Source organism: Schistocerca piceifrons, chromosome 4, assembly GCF_021461385.2.
Source record: "Schistocerca piceifrons isolate TAMUIC-IGC-003096 chromosome 4, iqSchPice1.1, whole genome shotgun sequence".
Taxonomy (NCBI): domain Eukaryota; kingdom Metazoa; phylum Arthropoda; class Insecta; order Orthoptera; family Acrididae; genus Schistocerca; species Schistocerca piceifrons.
The window spans coordinates 641,933,109-641,953,058 of record NC_060141.1 but is presented as its reverse complement, the minus strand read 5'-3'; the positions used below and the strand labels follow the sequence as shown (position 1 = coordinate 641,953,058).

Below are 19,950 nucleotides of genomic sequence, written 5' to 3'. Positions count from 1 at the left end.
GAAAGCAAGTAATTTTCAAGATTCCGATTACTGATTCCGATCCACGATCGCCTTTCCTACTCTACCTTTAAACACGAATACAATTGTGTAAATTACTTTTGATGTATGTGATACTGGTTAAACTAACTTGCATCTGGCTCTTAATAAATGAAACTGAATATAAAGCATAATCACCAATAATACTCAGGATGTCTTTGTCAGGAAACAGTTACAAACAATAGTTAAATGTTGCGTAACAAAAACTATGTCGTGTTGTAAAATGCACCCCCTGAATTTAGATGAATTTTTGTTAATGTATAATGTTTCTAATTTCCTCTCGAAAAGTTCGTTTAGACCCTACAGTAGATTCTTACCTAGAAACGGATAACTCTGCTCTACTCTGTCTGCACTTTGCAAGATTGTGAAGTACTTAGCTGCATTTTTCTGGAAGAAATCACTTCGCGAGCAACTGCCTATCTTATTTTGTTTATCTGACTGCATTAGAAAATAAAACCTTTGTTTCTTTTCTAGAAATACGATTCATTGTCCACGCAACAGTGCAAGGCGTGACAGTGAAGGTTTTGTCAGTTACAATTTTTATCTTTCAGTGACGATAAGTTACAGTCCTATACTTATAAATGATAAAAGATAATATTTTGAAATTATATTCAATCTTTTCAATGGTTGAAACTGAAAGTTGTCATTGCGCTTAGGCTGTACCAAAAATCTGTATTGTTCATACACGAGTGCAATTTCAGCAGGTTGAGAGTATGTCAGCATCAGGTGATCTGGAAGCAATCAGTCGCCGCTCCCCCCCCCCCCTCCCTCCCCCCCACACACACATACAAACACATAAACACACACACAAGTATACTCATAGTTTATACATTAGACCACAAAGAAAAAAAGATTGTAAAATTACTTATGTAGGGCAATGGTACCAACTAACAACACGTAGTTGTCATGTAAGGCAACATGCTACCGAACATTATAAAATTAACAACATGTGGATTAAGGGCAACAGGCTGATTCATTATTTCTAGATTTCCGAAAAGAATTCGACACGGTATCCCGCAGCACACTGTTAACGAGGCTACGTGCATACGGAATAGGCTCCCAGATATGTGACTGGTTCGAAGACTTCTTAAGTAATAGAACCCTGTATGTTGTCCTCGACGGCGAGTGTTCATCGGAGACAGGGGTAACATCAGGAGTGCCACAGGGAAGTGTGATAGGACCGTTGCTATTTTCCATATACATAAATGATCTGACAGACAGGGCAGGCAGCAATCTGCCGTTGTTTGCTGACGATGCTGTGGTGCGCAGGAAGGTGTACTGTCGTTTGATACAAGATGATCTAGACAAAATTTCTAGTTGGTGTGATGAATGGCAGCTGGCCTTAATGTAGAAAAATGTAGGTTAATGCGGATGAGTAGAAAAAAAACACCCGTAATGTTTGGATACAGCATTAGCAGTGTCCTGCTTAACACAGTCATGTCGTCTAACTATCTTGGCGTAACGTTGTGAAGTAATATGAAATGGAACCAGCATGTGAGGATTGTGGTTGGGAAGGTGAATGGTCGTCTTCGGTTTATTGGCAGAATTTTAGGAAAGTGTGGTTCATTATCTATATATGACGGCAGTATCTGTTCCCGAAAGAACAGTTACCGTGGATGACCATGCAGCTTTGCTAGAAATGAAATTATAATTAAATGGACACCCTAGCTGCAAACAGGTGTTGATGAACTTCATTCTGAGCCACCGCGGGCACAGAGGATAGTGCGTCTGCAGGGACTTATCCCTTGCACGCTCCCCGTGAGATCCACATTCCCAACATGTCCACACCACTACATTCGTAGTGCGCCTAATAGATGTTTGGCCATCATTGGGCAGATGGCACATAGGACACTGGTGCGACATGTAATTGATTACTGCTATAATGTTTGGGATCCGCACCAGGTCGGATTCGAAGAAGACGTCGAAGCAGTTCAGAGGCAAGCGGCTACATTTGTTAGTGGTAGGTTCGATCAGCATGCAAGTGTTACCAGTATGCTTCGGGAGCTCAAGTGACAATCGCTGGAAGTAAGAAGACACTAATTTTGAAGAACACTACTGAGAAAGTTTAGAGAACCGGCATATGAAGCTAACTGTAGCATATCTTTCGCGTTGGGACCACGAAGATAAGATACGAGAAATTATGGCTCACACGGAGGTATACAGACAGTTATTTTTTCCTCGCTCTGTCTGCGAGTGGAACAGGAAACGAACCGACTAGTTGTGGTACAGGGTACCCTCCGCCACGCACCGTACATTGGCTTACGGAATATGTAGGTAGATGAAGATGTAGAAATTCGTCCATTTTTCCGAAAAGATATCACCACATGTTAAGAAGTGGGCAACACTTGACATGATGAAAACTACGTTCTAACCTGCGTGGTGGAATAAACGCAAATTACGGGAAAGTGACAAAGATCACACGTACTGCGAGCATAAACCTGAGAGCGCAAACATGTAGTCAGAGTTGACATCATACATTTATGAACATGTACACAAAAGGGAACGGAAACGACAGAAAATGAGTTAAATAAAATACAGTTGGCACGTGAATTAAGTAAAACCTAAGCACATAAGTATGAACGTATCTATCATGACTGTTATATCGAGCAGTAAAATTAAAGTAGACTGCTAGTCAAAAGAAACGACGTTTTAATATACAATGTAAAATAACCAGGAAACTTAAGTGTCAAAATAAACGTATGCAAAGTGTGAAACATGCTGTAACAATTAAAACATACACCAGTTGTGAACGTTCTGGTTCAAAGCAAGTAAGGACAGGTGCTGTCAGTTAAACTCTTAGATAACAGTGGGTGAGTCAAAATATGAGAATATTAAATCACAGCAAGTAAATGGCACGGAGAAGACTGCATGAACTACAACCACTTTTTTGTAACATTTTCATACACAATAGAAAAATTACTTTTATACACACTACTTCATTACTTAAAATTTACTATTTGCTTTTCTTAATGATGTACTTTAACTAATAGTGGCGAGCGAAAGCTAATTAGGATATTGAACACATTGCTATGACGACGATGAACGAATCGTCGCCAATGTGAATGACTGGTGACCAATGCTAAATAGATATCTACATCTACATCTACATCCATACTCCGCAACCCACCTGACGTTGTGTGGCGGAGGGTACCTTGGGTACCTCTAACAGTTCTCCCGTCTATTGCAGTCTCGTATTGTTCGTGGAAAGAAGGACTGTCGGTATGCCTCTGTGTGGGCTTTAATCTCTCTGATTTTATCCTCATGGTCTCTTCGCGAGATATACCTAGGAGGGAAAAATATGCTGCTTGACTCCTCAGTGAAGGTATGTTCTTGAAACTTCAACAAAAGCCCGTACCGAGCTACTGAGCGTCTCTCCTGCAGAGTCTTCCATTGGAGTTTATCTATCATCTCCGTAGCGCTTTCGCGATTACTAAATGATCTTGTAACGAAGCGCGCTGCTCTCCGTTGGATCTTCTCTATCTCTTCTATCAACCCTATCTGGTACGGATCCCACACTGGTGAGCAGCATTCAGGTAATGGGCGAACAAGCGTACTGTAACCTACTTCCTTTGTTTTCGGATTGCATTTCCTTAGGATTCTTCCAATGAATCTCAGTCTGGGACCTGATTTACCGACGATCAACTTTATATGATCATTCACTTTTAAATCACTCCTAATGCGTTCTCCCAGATAATTTATGGAATTAACTGCTTCCAGTTGCTGACCTGCTATATTGTAGCTAAATGATAAGGGATCTTTCTTTCTATGTATTCGCAGCACATTACACTTGTCTACATTGAGATTCAATTGCCATTCCCTGCACCATGCGTCAATTCGTTGCAGATCCTCCTGCATTTCAGCACAATTTTCCATTGTTACAACCTCTCGATATACCACAGCATCATCCGCAAAAAGCCTCAGTGAACTTCCGATGTCATCCACCAAGTGATTTATGTATATTGTGAATAGCAACGGTCCTATGACACTCCCCTGCGGCACACCTGAAATCACTCTTACTTCGGAAGACTTCTCTCCATTGAGAATGACATGCTGCGTTCTGTTATCTAGGAACTCTTCAATCCAATCACACAATTGATCTGATAGTCCATATGCTCTTACTTTGTTCATTAAACGACTGTGGGGAACTGTATCGAACACCTTGCGGAAGTCAAGAAACACGGCATCTACCTGGGAACCCGTGTCTATGGCTCTCTGAGTCTCGTGGACGAATACGATACATACATATCTCTTCTTTGCATATACAGCAGGTTTGTCAGTGAAGTCGATAAGGAGCTGGCTGCAAAATAATTAGAAGTCGTTGGTAAAATATAATGTATAGTACTTAACTGGTGGTACAGGAGTCTTCATAGTCAAAAGGAATATAATTATAAACAGAGAGCTACAGAGGCATCACATAGGCCATACTTTAACTAAGCGCCTGGTTAGAGGTTGCTTCCTATCAGCTGTAAGCTATGCTACTTTCCTACTTGACGTCCCGAGCAAGAGTGTCCGAGCGCAAGCCGCGGAATGGCTCTAGCGGCGCTAGTCTCGACTCGCGGGTCCAGCGATACTAATACGGGCCGCAGTTGATAACTGCAACCCCTAAGAAGTGTGGTACCGAACGTTGATACCACACACATGACTGGTAAATCATCCTGAATATTAATACGTAGCTAGTGTTCGATACGATGAACTCTTTATTCTAGAATAATTACTTGGCTAGTGCTTGCAGTGCAAATTATCTTTTTCCCGGAATAAGACACTTCTTTACAGAGCCCCCTTAAATGATCCTCTATCGTCTGGAGCATTCTCTGTGCGATACGTCCGCCAGCCAAGCTTTTCATTCTGCCATGACATAAATCTCTGTCCCTCTCTAGCCGACAAATGTTTCCGACTTCGCTCTCCTGAGCTCTGGTCACTAATATCCTCTGCTAGCCAAAGAAGAAGAATGACTCATGTGTTCAGCCACGCAAAGCTGCCCACTGTGGCAAAAATTTCAAATAAATTGTCAAATGTACCGAATAAACTGTCGGTTCACATGACACGTGAATCTTCCATATCCATTTGTCCTAATGTGTACACCTTTGAGCCTGCCCGCCTCGCCCAGTGCGGTGTTGGCTGACACGTTCGCTTTGTTACAGGAGAGCTGCGGCGAGGGGACGGCCGCCAGCCGGAGGTGGTAGCGGTGAAGGTGCTCAAGGAGGCGGCCACGCGGGAGGCGGAGGACGACTTCATGCGCGAGGTCGAGACCATGAGCGCCTTCCGCCACCCCAACATACTCGCCCTGCTCGGCGTCGTGCCCAGGGGTGAGTCCCTACTGCAACATTCACCGCCACGAGGGCCTGCAAAGGCACTGAATACCCTTCCGTTGTGTTCGGTACAAGACGGGAATTTTCGTTCCTCTTCGGAAGGTTTCACTGTTATTGTTGGTTTTGAGATCTTCAGTATGAAGACGTCTGCAGTGTATCTCGCATGCAGTGTTCTTTGTAAGCCTCTTCACCTGCGCATAGTCGCTGCAACCGACATGCATTTAAACTTGCGTTACACACTGAAGCGCCATAGAAACTAATATAGGCATGCGTATTCAAATGCGGAGATATGTAAACAGTCAGAAGACGGAGTTGGGGTCGGCAACCCCTATACAGGGCGGTCGGAAATTCCCGTTACAGACTTATAGGACTTGTAGAGGGGACTGAGCACATCGTATTTTGAATAGGAACCCATGTCCGGAGACGTCATCCAACGAGACTTCAGAGCGACAAATTTATAGGCGCGGGCGTCTGTAAATGTACGTATACGCGGGGTGATTCCGTGATGATGTTACGGACTTTCTAGGATGATGGAGAACGATAAACGTATTAATTTGAAGTAAGGATCCCTGTGCTGGAAACGAACGAGTCGAAAGTTATAAACAAAAACCGTTCTGATACCTCTGACAGTTGAATACACGTACCGCTTCTTGTGTTGCAAAGAGTGTAGGGCTGGTAACTTTCAGTGGTGGTAGCGTGGGCAAAAACGAGAAAAAATGTCCATTAAGCGTGGGCTCTAAAGTGCATATCTTAACAGCTATTAACACTTGCTCAGTAGAAGAGATGTTTCACATTAGCGAAGATGAACGAATGGTCATACCTTCTCAGGTATGCAATTTAGAGCCCACGTTAATTGGACATTTTTTTCTCGTTTCTGTCCACACTACCACTACTGAAAGTTACTAACCGTACACTCTTTGCAACACAAGTACCGGTAAGTGTTTTCAACTGTCAGAGGTATCAGAACGGTTTTCGTCTATAACTTTCGAGTCGTTCGTTTCCGGTGCAGGCATCCTTACTTCAGATTAATACATTTATCGTTCTCCATCGTCCTAGAAAGTCTGCAACACCATCACAGAATCATCCCGCGTATACGTACATTTACAGACGCCCGCGCCTATAACTTTGGAGCTCCGTAGTCTCGTTGGATGACGTCTGCGGACATGGGTTCCTATTCAAAATACGATGTACTCACTCCCCTCTACAAGTCCTAGAAGTTTGTAGCGGGAATTTCCGACCGCCCTGTATAAGACAACAAGTGCTTGGTGCGTGTGTTAGATAGGTTACTGCTGCTACAATGGCAGGTTATCAACATTTAAGTGACTCTGAACGTCGTGTTGTAGTCGGTGCACCAGTGCTGGGACACAACATCTCCGAGGAAGCGATGAAGTGGAGATCTTGCCGTACGACCATCTCACGAGTGGACCGTGAATATCAGGAATCCGGTAAAACATCAACCCTCCGACATCGTTACGACCGGAAAAAGATTCTGCTAGAACGGGACCAACGACTACCGAAGAGAATAGTTCAACGTGACATAAGTGTAGCCCTTCCGCAAATTGCTGCAGATTTGAATGCTGGGCCATCAGCAGGTGTCAGCGTGCGGACCATTTAACGAGACATAATCGATATGGGCTTTCGGAACCGAAGGCCTACTCGTGTACACTTGATGAGTGCCCGATGCAAAGCTTTACACATCTCCTGGGCCCGTGAACACCGACTTTGGACTGATGATAACTGGAAAAATTTTGTCTCTTTCAAATTGTATCGAGCTGATGGACGTGTACGGATATGGAGACAACCTTATGAATCCGTGGACCCTGTATGTGAACAGGGGACTGCTCAAGCTGGTGGAGGCTCTCTAATTGTGCGGGGCGTGTGCAGTGGGACTGATATGGGACCCCTGATACTTCTAGATACGACTCTGGCAGGTGACACGTACGTAAGCATCCTGTATCATCACCTGCATCCATTCGTGTCCATTCTGCAGTCCGATGGACTTGGGAAATCCCAGCAGGACAATGCGACACACTACACGTCCAGAATCGCTACTTAGTGGCTGCAGTAACGCTCTTCTGAAGTTAAACACTTCCACTGGCCACCAAACTCCCCAGACATGAACAGTATTGAGCACATCTGGGATGCCATGCAAAGCGCTGTTCAGACGAAATCTACACTCCCTCGTACTCTTACTGGTTTATGGACAGCTTTGCAGGATTCTTGGTGTCAATTCCCTCCAGCGCTACTTCAGACACTAGTCGAGTCCATGATACGGCTTGTTGCAGCACTTCTGCTTGCTCGTGAGGACCCTACACGATATTAGGCAGCTGCACCAGTTTCTTTGGCTCTTCAGTGTATTAATAGAGCTCTTCTTTTTGTCAAACTGTCGTATAAATTTCTTTTTTTGCCAGTTTTGTTTCAATAATTCCTCACTAGTTGTCAATCTGTTCACCTACTCTTCAGCTCTCTTCTCTAGAACCACATTTCAAGAGCTTCTATTCTTGTTTGAACTTCTTATCGTCAATGTTCCACTCCTGTACAAGTCAACGCTCCACGGAAATGCTTTCAGAGAAAGCTTAATTTATATTAGATGCTAACGAATTTCTCTTTTTCATATATATTGCTACTGTCGGTGTGCATTTAATATCCTCTCTAATGTGACCAGCCTCAGTTATTTTGACAATCAAATGGGTGATCTCATGGACAACTTTTACTGTCTCATTTCGTAATCTGTCAGCATCGTCCGATTTTATTCGACTAGATTTCGTGACACTTGTTATACGTTGGTTGATATTCATGCTACAACACCTTCTACAGACTCTACCCATTCCATTCATCTGCTTTTACAAGTCCCCTGACAGAACTGCAGTATCAGTGGCAAACAACAAAGTCTTGCCTTCTTCTCTCTCTTTCCACATTTCTCTTCGGTTTCCTTTATAACTTCGGAGGCTGGTACAACCCTGTTTCACTCCCTTCTCAATTACTCAATTACTACTTCCCTTTCAGAACCTCCTACTTTTATTACAGCGATTTGGCTCGTTGCACATAATCTTCCTCTGCCTGTATTTTGCCTCTGTCAGAATATAAGGTCAGAGCGATCCTATTCTATATCAACACTTATTCTGATTGTTTAGACATCAGAGCTCTGTATTTTAATTTTACCAGGATCTGGCATTAGTTCACACGTTGTACGTTTAGAAAGAGGAAATATTGAATCATTTGGAACACCAGGTCTAATTTACGCTAAGGAAGAATCCACTGAAATACCATACTACTTGCTGATATACAATGCTATTTGCTGATAATATTATTATTCAACAAATTAAATATGATCTTCACAGCTCTGTGTCCAACATATTAGCTCGGGATTTAACATGAAAATCTTTGCACAACAGATCACGACGAAATCGATTACGATTCGAGATAGCTAAACACAGCACTGGAATATTCTTTCCTTGGCCTTTTTGGTCAACTGTCAGTAATGGCGACCACCATATCGCACACATAGCTTTTTCGTTAAAACTTTTACGAGCTAATGTTGCGTACTCGTCCGTTTGAGATTCCTACAGCCTAGGTACCTAGCACCGATTCCGCTGAGTGCACTTATTACAAATTTATTGGTGTTTCCAGCAAACTCCGCATGCGTATGTTGCATGTAGAATTGCGCAACATATATTCATCGGAAAAATTCGATTTTTAAACTCTTTAATGGAATAGAATACCGGACAAATGCAAGTAGGACTTCCACTCTGAGTGTTCCGTACAAAATTGTTATGTGTGTAGATGTTAATAATAATAATTATTATCATTCACGTATGGGTCAAAAAGGACCACGCGAGGTACAATCAATCAATGTCGCCTTTGATGGTTGGCCTTCCTTTCAGGATGAAGTCTCTTGCTTTCATCAGACCACGGTGTTCCAGGCCGTTTTCTAGTTTCCTTTTGACCAAATTTCCAATCAAATATCTTTTGTCTGAATGTTTTTCTACCTGTAGCTTCTGCCTGAGTTATACTGACTAAGATCCTCCTTAATCGCAGCTATCCATTTAATTGGCTCAGTTTTGGGTTTACTTCTGTTTTCGTAGAATTCTACTGTGTATTTTGTCAACCCAATGGGTGCCATTCTTTAAATGTGCACATAAAATTATGCCTTCGTATCCTCATGTCACCATGTATGTCTGTGTATCGTTCTATTTCCTTATTACTTTAGAAGTTTAAATTATCTGCATCGTCAAAGGATCGTAGACCTTGGTATTTGATATAAATTTCGGCTTGATACCTCTACGCGTTCCTGAGAAAAGGGTGTCTTAACGGAAGGACAAAAACACAGACAAAAAAGTTATCCTATAACGGTTCCGTTTTTACCTGTTGAGGTATCGAACAATAATAACGTAATAAGATGAATCCACTTTGTAATGCTCACTAGGCTATAAGATTCTTTGTAGTCTCCGTGTTTAAAATAGTAAGTTACAAGCGGATAACAAATATTCGCGTCTTGGCAGTATAATGGTTAAAAAGACGATGATGTTTACTTTTGTCTTGCCCTACTAGATCTAAGTCGGCGAGCTAAAGTATAAATGATGTCAGAGATTTAAATTAACCATGCTGCATCTCTATTGTAACAGACATAAACTGCTAGGCCGGAGACGCCCTTGTTATTTACTCTCTTGTAAAGTATAGTATTTTAAATATTGTTTAACAATAACACACTACAGCAGACAGTCATTAAGAAAACTAACAACTACTACCAAACCGAGGTTTCGACCTCTTTGCAGAGCTATTCTTCAGGGCAACTAACTGGAGTAACGTCGTTTTGCAGTGTTTTGTGATGACGCGGTATGACACTCAAGAGAATTGTAGTCACATTATGCTTTTGTTTAAATAAATGTACATTTTATTCCATCAGTCTTCTGGCAGGTTTGATGCAGATTTCCTCGAATTTCTCTCGTGTACCAACCTCTTCATCTCATAGCAGTACTTGCAACATACGTCCTCAGTTATTTGCTTCATGTATTGCAGTCCATGTCTTCCTCTACAGTTTTTACCCTCTACAGCTCCCTCTAGTACCATGGAAGTTATTCCGTGATATCACAACAAATGTCCTATCACACTGTGCCTTCTGCTTATCAGTGTTTTTCATGTATTCCTTTCCTCGCCGATTCTGCGGAGAACGGCCTCACTCATTATCTTATCAGTCCACCCAATTTTCAACATTCTTCTGTAACACTACATTTAAAATGCTTCGATTCTCTACTGTGCTCCTGATGCACGTTCTCAGAAATGTCTTCCCCAAATTAAGACTTACGTTTAATGCTAGTAGACTTCTCTTGATCAGCAATGCTTTTTATACAGGAGCTGACCTGTTTTTGTGTCCTGGCTCCGTCCGTGGTGGGTAATTTTGCTACCTAGATAGTAGAATTCCTTAAGGGGAGTCGGATGGTTGTTTGGTTCAAAATTTTTTATTTTTATTTTTTGCACTTTTTTGTTACGCATATATTTGGGTTTAAATTGATACCAAATTTATTAATTGAGTGGTTTCCGTTTTACAAGCGTTTTAGTAAAGCCCTGCAACGCACACTTTTCATGAACTCAACCTTCTTTTTACTCGCTACTTGTGATAGTACAGCTGTTTGAAAGCTTAGTTGGTGACACTGATGAAATACTAATGGCAACAATGATGAAAACAGCTGCCAGTTTACTTTGCTGTTTTCAGTTCTTTCTTTGTGGTGCTTGAAAGTGAATTTTGTTTACGATATTCGTATTTCAGTGTTTAGATCTCAGCAAATAAGTTTATATTATGTAAAAATGCCGCGAATACGAAATAAGAAAAGAAAACGTGAGTTCAGCGGGGGGAGATGGGGAGATATAACCAAAAACAGTTTTTGCATCGTGGTGAACCTGAAGTGGAAGTTCATTGTGAAAATGAGCCTAGGGCTAGTACTAGTACTGAAGCTGCTTGTGCTTCTAAAACAAGCTCTTCTTCTAAGAAGCTTACCCGTAACTGGGCTAAATATGAGATATATGGAAAAGAAGGAGGTTGCTATGATATTGTTAATATCAACAGTTTAGGTAGCCTAGTTAGCCAATTTGCGGTGTGCGTAAAATGTAAAGGATCCCTTACCGTCTCTACTGGTACCAGGCTAGGCTTAAAGTAACGGTAGTAATAAAGTGCAGTGACTGTTCTCTTGAAGTGTCCACTACTAATTCTCCATGCTTACCAGACTCTAAACAATGAGAAGTGAATGTTCAATTAGCTTACGCATTCCGATGTATTGGAAAAGGTGAAGAAGCGGCGAAACTTTCTTCGGTGTAATGAACTTACCGACTCCGACAGCTTTCAAATATTACAATAAGATGCTTCGAGATGGTGCAAAAGAGGTCTAAGAGAGTATGAAGGCTGCTGTTGGAGAAAGTGTCGGTGAAAATGATGGTAATAGAGACTTGACAGCAATATACTCCTGGAAATGGAAAAAAGAACACATTGACACCGGTGTGTCAGACCCACCATACTTGCTCCGGACACTGCGAGAGGGCTGTACAAGCAATGATCACACGCACGGCACAGCGGACACACCAGGAACCGCGGTGTTGGCCGTCGAATGGCGCTAGCTGCGCAGCATTTGTGCACCGCCACCGTCAGTGCCAGCCAGTTTGACGTGGCATACGGAGCTCCATCGCAGTCTTTAACACTGGTAGCATGCCGCGACAGCGTGGACGTGAACCGTATGTGCAGTTGACGGACTTTGAGCGAGGGCGTAAAGTGGGCATGCGGGAGGCCGGGTGGACGTACCGCCGAATTGCTCAACACGTGGGGCGTGCGGTCTCCACAGTACATCGATGTTGTCGCCAGTGGTCGGCGGAAGGTGCACGTGCCCGTCGACCTGGGACCGGACCGCAGCGACGCACGGATGCACGCCAAGACCGTAGGATCCTACGCAGTGCCGTAGGGGACCGCACCGCCACTTCCCAGCAAATTAGGGACACTGTTGCTCCTGGGGTATCGGCGAGGACCATTCGCAACCGTCTCCATGAAGCTGGGCTACGGTCCCGCACACCGTTAGGCCGTCTTCCGCTCACGCCCCAACATCGTGCAGCCTGCCTCCAGTGGTGTCGCGACAGGCGTGAATGGAGGGACGAATGGAGACGTGTCGTCTTCAGCGATGAGAGTCGCTTCTGCCTTGGTGCCAATGATGGTCGTATGCGTGTTTGGCGCCGTGCAGGTGAGCGCCACAATCAGGACTGCATACGACCGAGGCACACAGGGCCAACACCCGGCATCATGGTGTGGGGAGCGATCTCCTACACTGGCCGTACACCACTGGTGATCGTCGAGGGGATACTGAATAGTGCACGGTACATCCAAACCGTCATCGAACCCATCGTTCTACCATTCCTAGACCGGCAAGGGAACTTGCTGTTCCAACAGGACAATGCACGTCCGCATGTATCCCGTGCCACCCAACGTGCTCTAGAAGGTGTAAGTCAACTACCCTGGCCAGCAAGATCTCCGGATCTGTCCCCCATTGAGCATGTTTGGGACTGGATGAAGCGTCATCTCACGCGGTCTGCACGTCCAGCACGAACGCTGGTCCAACTGAGGCGCCAGGTGGAAATGGCATGGCAAGCCGTTCCACAGGACTACATCCAGCATCTCTACGATCGTCGCCATGGGAGAATAGCAGCCTGCATTGCTGCGAAATGTGGATATACACTGTACTAGTGCCGACATTGTGCATGCTCTGTTGCCTGTGTCTATGTGCCTGTGGTTCTGTCAGTGTGATCATGTGATGTATCTGACCCCAGGAATGTGTCAATAAAGTTTCCCCTTCCTGGGACAATGAATTCACGGTGTTCTTATTTCAATTTCCAGGAGTGTATTTGACGGATCGTGGCAACGTAGGGGCCACACTTCACTCAATGGAATTGTATCTGCAATAGCAGAAAACACAGGCAAGGTAACTGATGTTAAAATTTTATCCAAGTATTGCAGATGCGAAAATAGAATGACCAACAATCATTATGCTGATTGCCTAGCTAACTACTCTGGAGTAAGTGGAGGAATGGAGGTAAAAGGAGTTGTGGAAGTGTTCCAAGAATCGCTGCTGAAATACGGAGTGCGGTAGAAATATTATTTACGAGACAGGGACAATGCTTCTTACCCTAAGGTTTGTGAGACCAAGCCATATGGTCCCGACTTCTCAATTGAGAAATTGGAATGTTGCGGTCACGTCCAGAAGCGGATGGGTAGTCGCCTCAGGAAATAGAAACTTGGGAAAACAAAACTTTCCGACGACAAAACCATCGGTGGTTGTGGCTGCGTTACTGGTGAGGCTATAAATCAAATACAACTATATTATGGCCTAACTATAAGAGGGAATGCTACAAAAACTCTAAAGGACATGAAGGTAGCTGTCTGGGCAGAATTTTTTCATTTCACGGCTACCAGCAGACTATGCCCCAAAGATGAGACAAGCTGGTACAAATTCCGAAAAGCCCAAGAGAAAAATGAGCCTTATGACCACAATGACCACACTCATCTTGCTTTCGCTGTCATGGAACAAATAAAACCAATATTTAGAGACTTGGTCCATCCTGACCTCTTGCGTAAGTGCCTACATGGTGGAACGCAAAATCAGTCAGAGTCGTTCAATAATGTTGTATGGTCGCGGCTACCAAAAGCAGTTTTATTTTGATGTCTACATTTCAGTTGGGAGTGTACGAAGCTATTACAAGTTTCAATGAAGGAAATTTAGCAAAGTATAAAATTTTGAGTCGTCCAGGCATATATCCAGGCAAGAACTGTGTCAAATGTTTGAAAAAGGACGACGAACTTCTGATTAAAAAAGCGGACAAAGCTGTCACACAAATTGAGAAAAAGTGTCGCCAGGCCACACAGCAAGCAAGAAGAAAGATTGAGGACCAGTTTGAACAACTAGAAGATCCAGATAGACCTTCATATGAAGCTGGAATGTAGTAATGTAAGAATGAAATCATTGTTTAATAGTCTTATCTTTATTTGCGTTTGCCCGACAACTGTGTTTTTCAATGGTTGGGAACATTTTTCTTGGCTTCTATTAATGTTATCAAGATGATTTTTTAAAATTATTTCTTATTTGTTATTTGTTGATTTAAACTGAGGAAATATGAATATCTTTTAAAAACTATGGTATAAATTTAATTAAAGTAAGAAAATTGCAGTTTTTATGGCTACATTAAAAAATATTTTTTCAAATATAAGTTTTTATTATTTTTAAGACTTATCAGTTTAAAATGAAGATAAAGATATAAGGACCACAACAAAAAAACCATGATAATATGTCAATTGGTTAGGAAGAAAAATTTCCTAAATTCATATAATTTAACATGGCCGAGATAGAACCAACCGACTCCCCTTAACTTCATCTACTTCCTGAACATCAATCGTAATCTTAAGTTTCTCGCTGTTCTCATTTCTGATACTTCTCACTACTTTTGCCTTTCTCAATCCATGTTCTGTACTTATTATACCGTACGTTTCATTCAGCAGATCCTGCAATACTTCCTCACTTTCAGCGAGGATAGCAATGTCATCAGCGTATCTTATCTTTGATATTCTTTCACCCTGAGTAATAATCCCACTCTTGAACGATTCTTTTATTTCCGTCATTGCTTCTTCAGTACATAAATTGAACAGTAGGGCCGAAAGACTATACCCTTTTAATCCGAGCACTACGTTCTTGGTCTTCCACTCTTATAAATGTACATATGTTATTACAAAGGTAAGAGCAGCTGTAATTATTTCCTGAATAAATTTTTGAAAAAGTGTCTTTGTCGTATGCGGTTGATGACAAGTCCCTGTTGTTACTGGCAAGCACAGTTTGCGATACCGTGAGCTGCTTGCCTGTTGGTCGGCTGAATGGCGCTGCAGTCTGCACACAGTGAGCGCAGCACCCTTTGCTCTTTCTCAGCCCCGTCTGTTGCAGGGAAACTCCGAAATTAGCTTCTCAACTTCCATCATAACGCGTCACAAACTTAGCAGGCGCCTAAGACGGACTCAGCACGAGCGATAAATGCTAGCGAGCAATTTTCCGCGGTAGACTGCCAGCCGACCTGGGAGCGCACGTGAAGGCTCGGTGGTTAGGGTGAGGTATTGTCGGCTGCTGCCCTCATCGCCCAGGTCGGTAGGTAATTAAGATGGCGGAGTAATTACAGATAGGAAGGGAGGCCGCAGTGGTCGCCGCCAGCTAATCCCGCCGCCGCTGCTGGGGGCACGTTTGTGAAATGGGCAGTTCTGCAGACCTGCGGGCGCAGTCGGCACAAACAGCTTCGGCAAACAGGTGAGTACCCCCCCCCCCCCTTCGCCCCCTCCCCCCCACACAGCCCCGTATTGCGTTTCCCCCATATCGTGCTTCACTGTTTGACAGTCTGGGGAACTGAAAAGGAGCTGCTCCAGTACGGTACATCTACAGGGTGTGCAAAATACACGGTCCAGTCACCAGTGACCAACGCGGATGTTCGATGGCAACGTGCAATAAACACTCACAACGGCAGGTGGTGGCGATGGAGGTTACACAGGGTGTTACTAAAAGGTACGGCCAAACTTTCAGGAAACATTCCTCAAACACAAAGAAAGAAAATATGTTACGTGGACATGTGTCCGGACACGCTTACTTTCCATGTTAGAGCTCATTTTATTACTTCTCTTCAAATCACGTTAATCATAGAATGGAAACACACAGCAACAGAACGTACCAGCGTGACTTCAAACACTTTGTTACAGGAAATGTTCAAAATGTCCTCCGTTGGCGATGATACATGCATTACATGCATACGGTCTGTATCGCAGCATTGCACCAACGCGTGTTCCGTGCAGAGTTCTGCGGTTAGAGCTCTTTGTGTGCTCAGAAGCGACATTTTCACCAACGCCTAACCACTTCCATCAACTTACCTAATATTCTCGATCTAGAAGTTATCCTTGCGAGGTGCCGAGTATTTATCAACGCAGCTGCCGGTAATAGGGTCGCGTAATTGCAAATTGTTAATGTGCCATTCTCAGGTGTGTGTGGGTGGACAAAGAGATTCACCTTTTTTTTGTAAATTTTGTCAGTTGTGGGGAATATCAAATTAAAATGCCAATATTACGATAGAATTATCGACTTCATTGTAACTAGCATTTACCCTGTCCCAGTAAGCTTTACATGTACTCTAGTCACCGCGCAGCTTGCACAGACGGGAAGGAAAGGATGTTTGCAGGCTTCTATGTCAGCGACGGATTGATAAGCTTACATTACGTGGTCACCAAACACCTGAATTTAAACCTAATCGAGGATCTGTGAGGCCAGCACTATCGGGCTGTTCGTGTCGTGAATCCTCAACCGAGAAACCTAGCACAGCTGGTCACGGCAGTGGAACCCGTGCGGCCCCACGTCGCTGTCGGTACCCTCCAGAACATCATTGACTCTCAAACTGCATGGCTACCAGTTTCAGGTAACATCCAACCTCCAGCTCTACGAAGATCAGATGCTCTCCTGAAGACCTGGAGAAACATTCAGAAGAACCCCCAGCTACCCGTACACAGCGATATATTAATAGCAGAACATCAGCGTCTGAAGTCAAGAAAACTACCTTGGCGAACTGCACGACATCTTGAAGCCTCCGACTTTAATATCAACGAAGTATGGAGAAGTCAGTCGGAAGAATCGTCAGTGTTCAACGTTCGTCTGGTTGAAAAGCCTTCCATGCGAGTTCCAGGTTTCACACTCCCCAGTCGCCAGTGGAGAGCCATCAACCGCATCCGAACAGGACAAGGGAACTACGGATATCTAAAGCACAAATGGGGCTGGGCAACATCTCCAGATTGTAACTGTGGAGCTGCCCTGCAAACAATTAATCACATGGTGGTCGCCATTACTGACCGTTGACCAAAAAGGCCAAGAAAAGAATATCCAGTGCTGTGTTTAGCTATCTCGAATCGTAATCGATTTCATTTTCTCACCGGATCATGACTCTGCCTGATTCATGGAACCATCAGTACACAGTAGGCTTGGAACAACAATAAAACCAATAGATACAGTGTTCTAAGAGTGTACTGAAGACATCAACGGCAGTTATTGCCTTACAGTTTTGGAGCAGAAAAAGTCGCATACAGCATGATGTTTTACCGGATTGCTGATATTCACGGTACACTCGTGAAATGATCGTACGGGGAAATCCCCACTTCATCGTTCCTCGGAGATGTTGTGTCCCATCGCTCGTGTGCCGACTACAACACGACGTTCAGAGCCACTTAAATCTTGATAACCTAACATTGTAGCAGCAGTAACCTGTCTAACAAATGCGCCAAACACTTATTGTCTGATGGAGGCGTTGCCGACACCAACGCCTTCTTCTGCCTGTTTACATTGTATTTGAATACGCATGCCTATACCAGTTTCTTTGGCATTTAAGTATATAAAGCAAGTTCAAATGCATGTCGGTTGCAGTGGCTAGGCGCAGATGAAGAGGAAGGTACATTGCAGACGTCTTCATCTGAAGATCTCAAAACACACAGTCAGCATGGGTTTAGAAAGCATCGTTCCTGTGAAACACAACCAGCTCCTTATTCACATGAAGTGCTGAATGCTATTGACAAGGGATTTCAGATCGATTCCGTATTTCTGGATTTCCAGAAGGCTTTTGACACTGTACCACACAAGCGGCTTGTACTGAAATTGCGTGCTTATGGAATATCGTCTCAGTTATGTGACTGGATTTGTGATTTCCTGTGAGAGAGGTCACAATTCGGAGTAATTGACGGAAAGTCGTCAAGTAAAGCAGAAGTGATTTCTGGCGTTCCTCAAGGTAGTGTTATAGGCCATTTGCTGTTCCTTATCTACATAAACGATTTGGGGGACAATCTGAGCAGCCGTCTTCGGTTGTTTGCAGATGGCGCTGTCGTTTATCGACTAATAAAGTCATTAGAAGATCAAACAAACTGCAAAACTATTTAGAAAAGATATCTGAATGGTGCGAAAAGTGGCAGTTGACCCTAAATAACGAAAAGTGTGAGGACATCCACATGAGTGCTAAAAGGAACTCGTTAAACTTTGGGGGATCAATAAATGACATCCACCATGCATAACCTGAAGGGCTCAACTTGATCAATAGATTGGACTTAGAAATCTAAGAACTTGTGTAATGTGTAGATAATTTAGCATAATACTTAGAACATTTGGTTGTGTACATGTATTTTGCTTGTCATTTCTTACACTGTATACTCTTAAAATTATGTATGTGATCCAAGCTCTGTATCATCATACGATAAATAAATAAATTGACTCTCTTCCACCACATCTCGCAGCGGCCCGCGCTGCAAAAGGTGGTGATTCCAGCGTTTGACAGGTGATCACATTAATGTGGCTGGACGTTTCTCAGAAAATATTTAATGCACCTATGGGCAACCCTACTTGCATAATCTACCCCAGTCGCAGGTGACGCAAGCTGGGTGCCTACCCTAAGCTGCATAAAATAATCTCTTGGCCAGTTTCACATCGCACAACCTGCGTGTCTGTAATCTGTAAGACGCCGTACGTGTGTGGCAGAGGGCATGAACAGTACCAGCATCCGTTTCCTACATCCTATTCCATACGTGAGTTTGATCACTGCGAGGTCAAAGGTCATACGTGGATCCGTTTCGGACCAGGTGAAATCGTTTTAAGATTAGATAATTTGAATGAGGTGCAAAAACCTAATAGTACCCCAGTGATAGAACATCAGTCCCTTCTCCACGATGATTTCCTGACTCTCGCTCTGTTTTTTAGTCGTCTGTATTCTGACATGATTTTTTAATTCGTTCCGCCAAGAATTCCTCTCATGAGCCAGCCTGTTCATCTCACAGTCGTACTTGAACCCAACATCTTCATCTACTTGTTGGATGTATTCCACTCTCTGTCTTCCCCTACAGATTTTTACCCTCTACAGCTCCCTCTAGTACCAAGGAGGTATTTTTCTAATGTCTTAACAAATGTCCTATCATTCAATCCCTTCTTCTTGTCAGAAGTTTCCATGTGCTTCTCTCTTTGTAGCTTCTTTGGAACCTCCTCGTTCCTTATCAGTACACCTGATTTTCAACGTTCTTCCGTAGAATATCATCTCAAACGCTTCGATTCTCTTCTCTTGCTGTTTTCCCCCGTCCACGATTCGCTGCAAAAAAATTACTTGCTGCAAAGTTACAGTCTGAGAAATTTCTTCCTCACATAAAACTTGTTTTGGCCAGGAATGTCCTCTGCCTGGTTTGGTTCTTTCTTGGCGTCCTCCTTGCATCGTCTATCACGTGTTATCTTGCTTTAACGGTGGTACAATTTCTTCACTTCCTTGCCACCAATTTCGATGTTACGTTTATTATTTTTTTTCTGCTACTGTCATTACTGTCGCCTTTGTTCTGTTTACTCGCATTCCATTCAACAGGTCCTGAGTTCTTCTTTTCTTTCACTGATAGAAATGTCAATAGCGAGTCTTATCATTGATATTCTTTCACTGTGATTTTTGCTTCCCTCTAGAACAGGCTTTTAATTCCATCAGTGCATTTTCAACGTTTATATTGTACAGAATGCTGCATCCCGGTCTTACACCCTCTTTAATCCGAGCA

The 19,950-nt window shown here is 43.4% G+C and overlaps 1 protein-coding gene across 3 annotated transcripts in view; it reads left to right on the top strand.

The window, feature by feature from the left end:
* LOC124794863 (tyrosine-protein kinase transmembrane receptor Ror-like) overlaps positions 1–19,950 on the top strand; it is a 659,017-nt gene that overhangs the window by 599,754 nt on the left and 39,313 nt on the right. For all 3 annotated transcript variants that reach the window (XM_047258536.1, XM_047258535.1, XM_047258538.1), the window contains exon 6: positions 5,178–5,342. In XM_047258536.1, the coding sequence (XP_047114492.1) occupies positions 5,178–5,342 (165 nt within the window). The remainder of the gene's footprint in view (positions 1–5,177; positions 5,343–19,950) is intronic.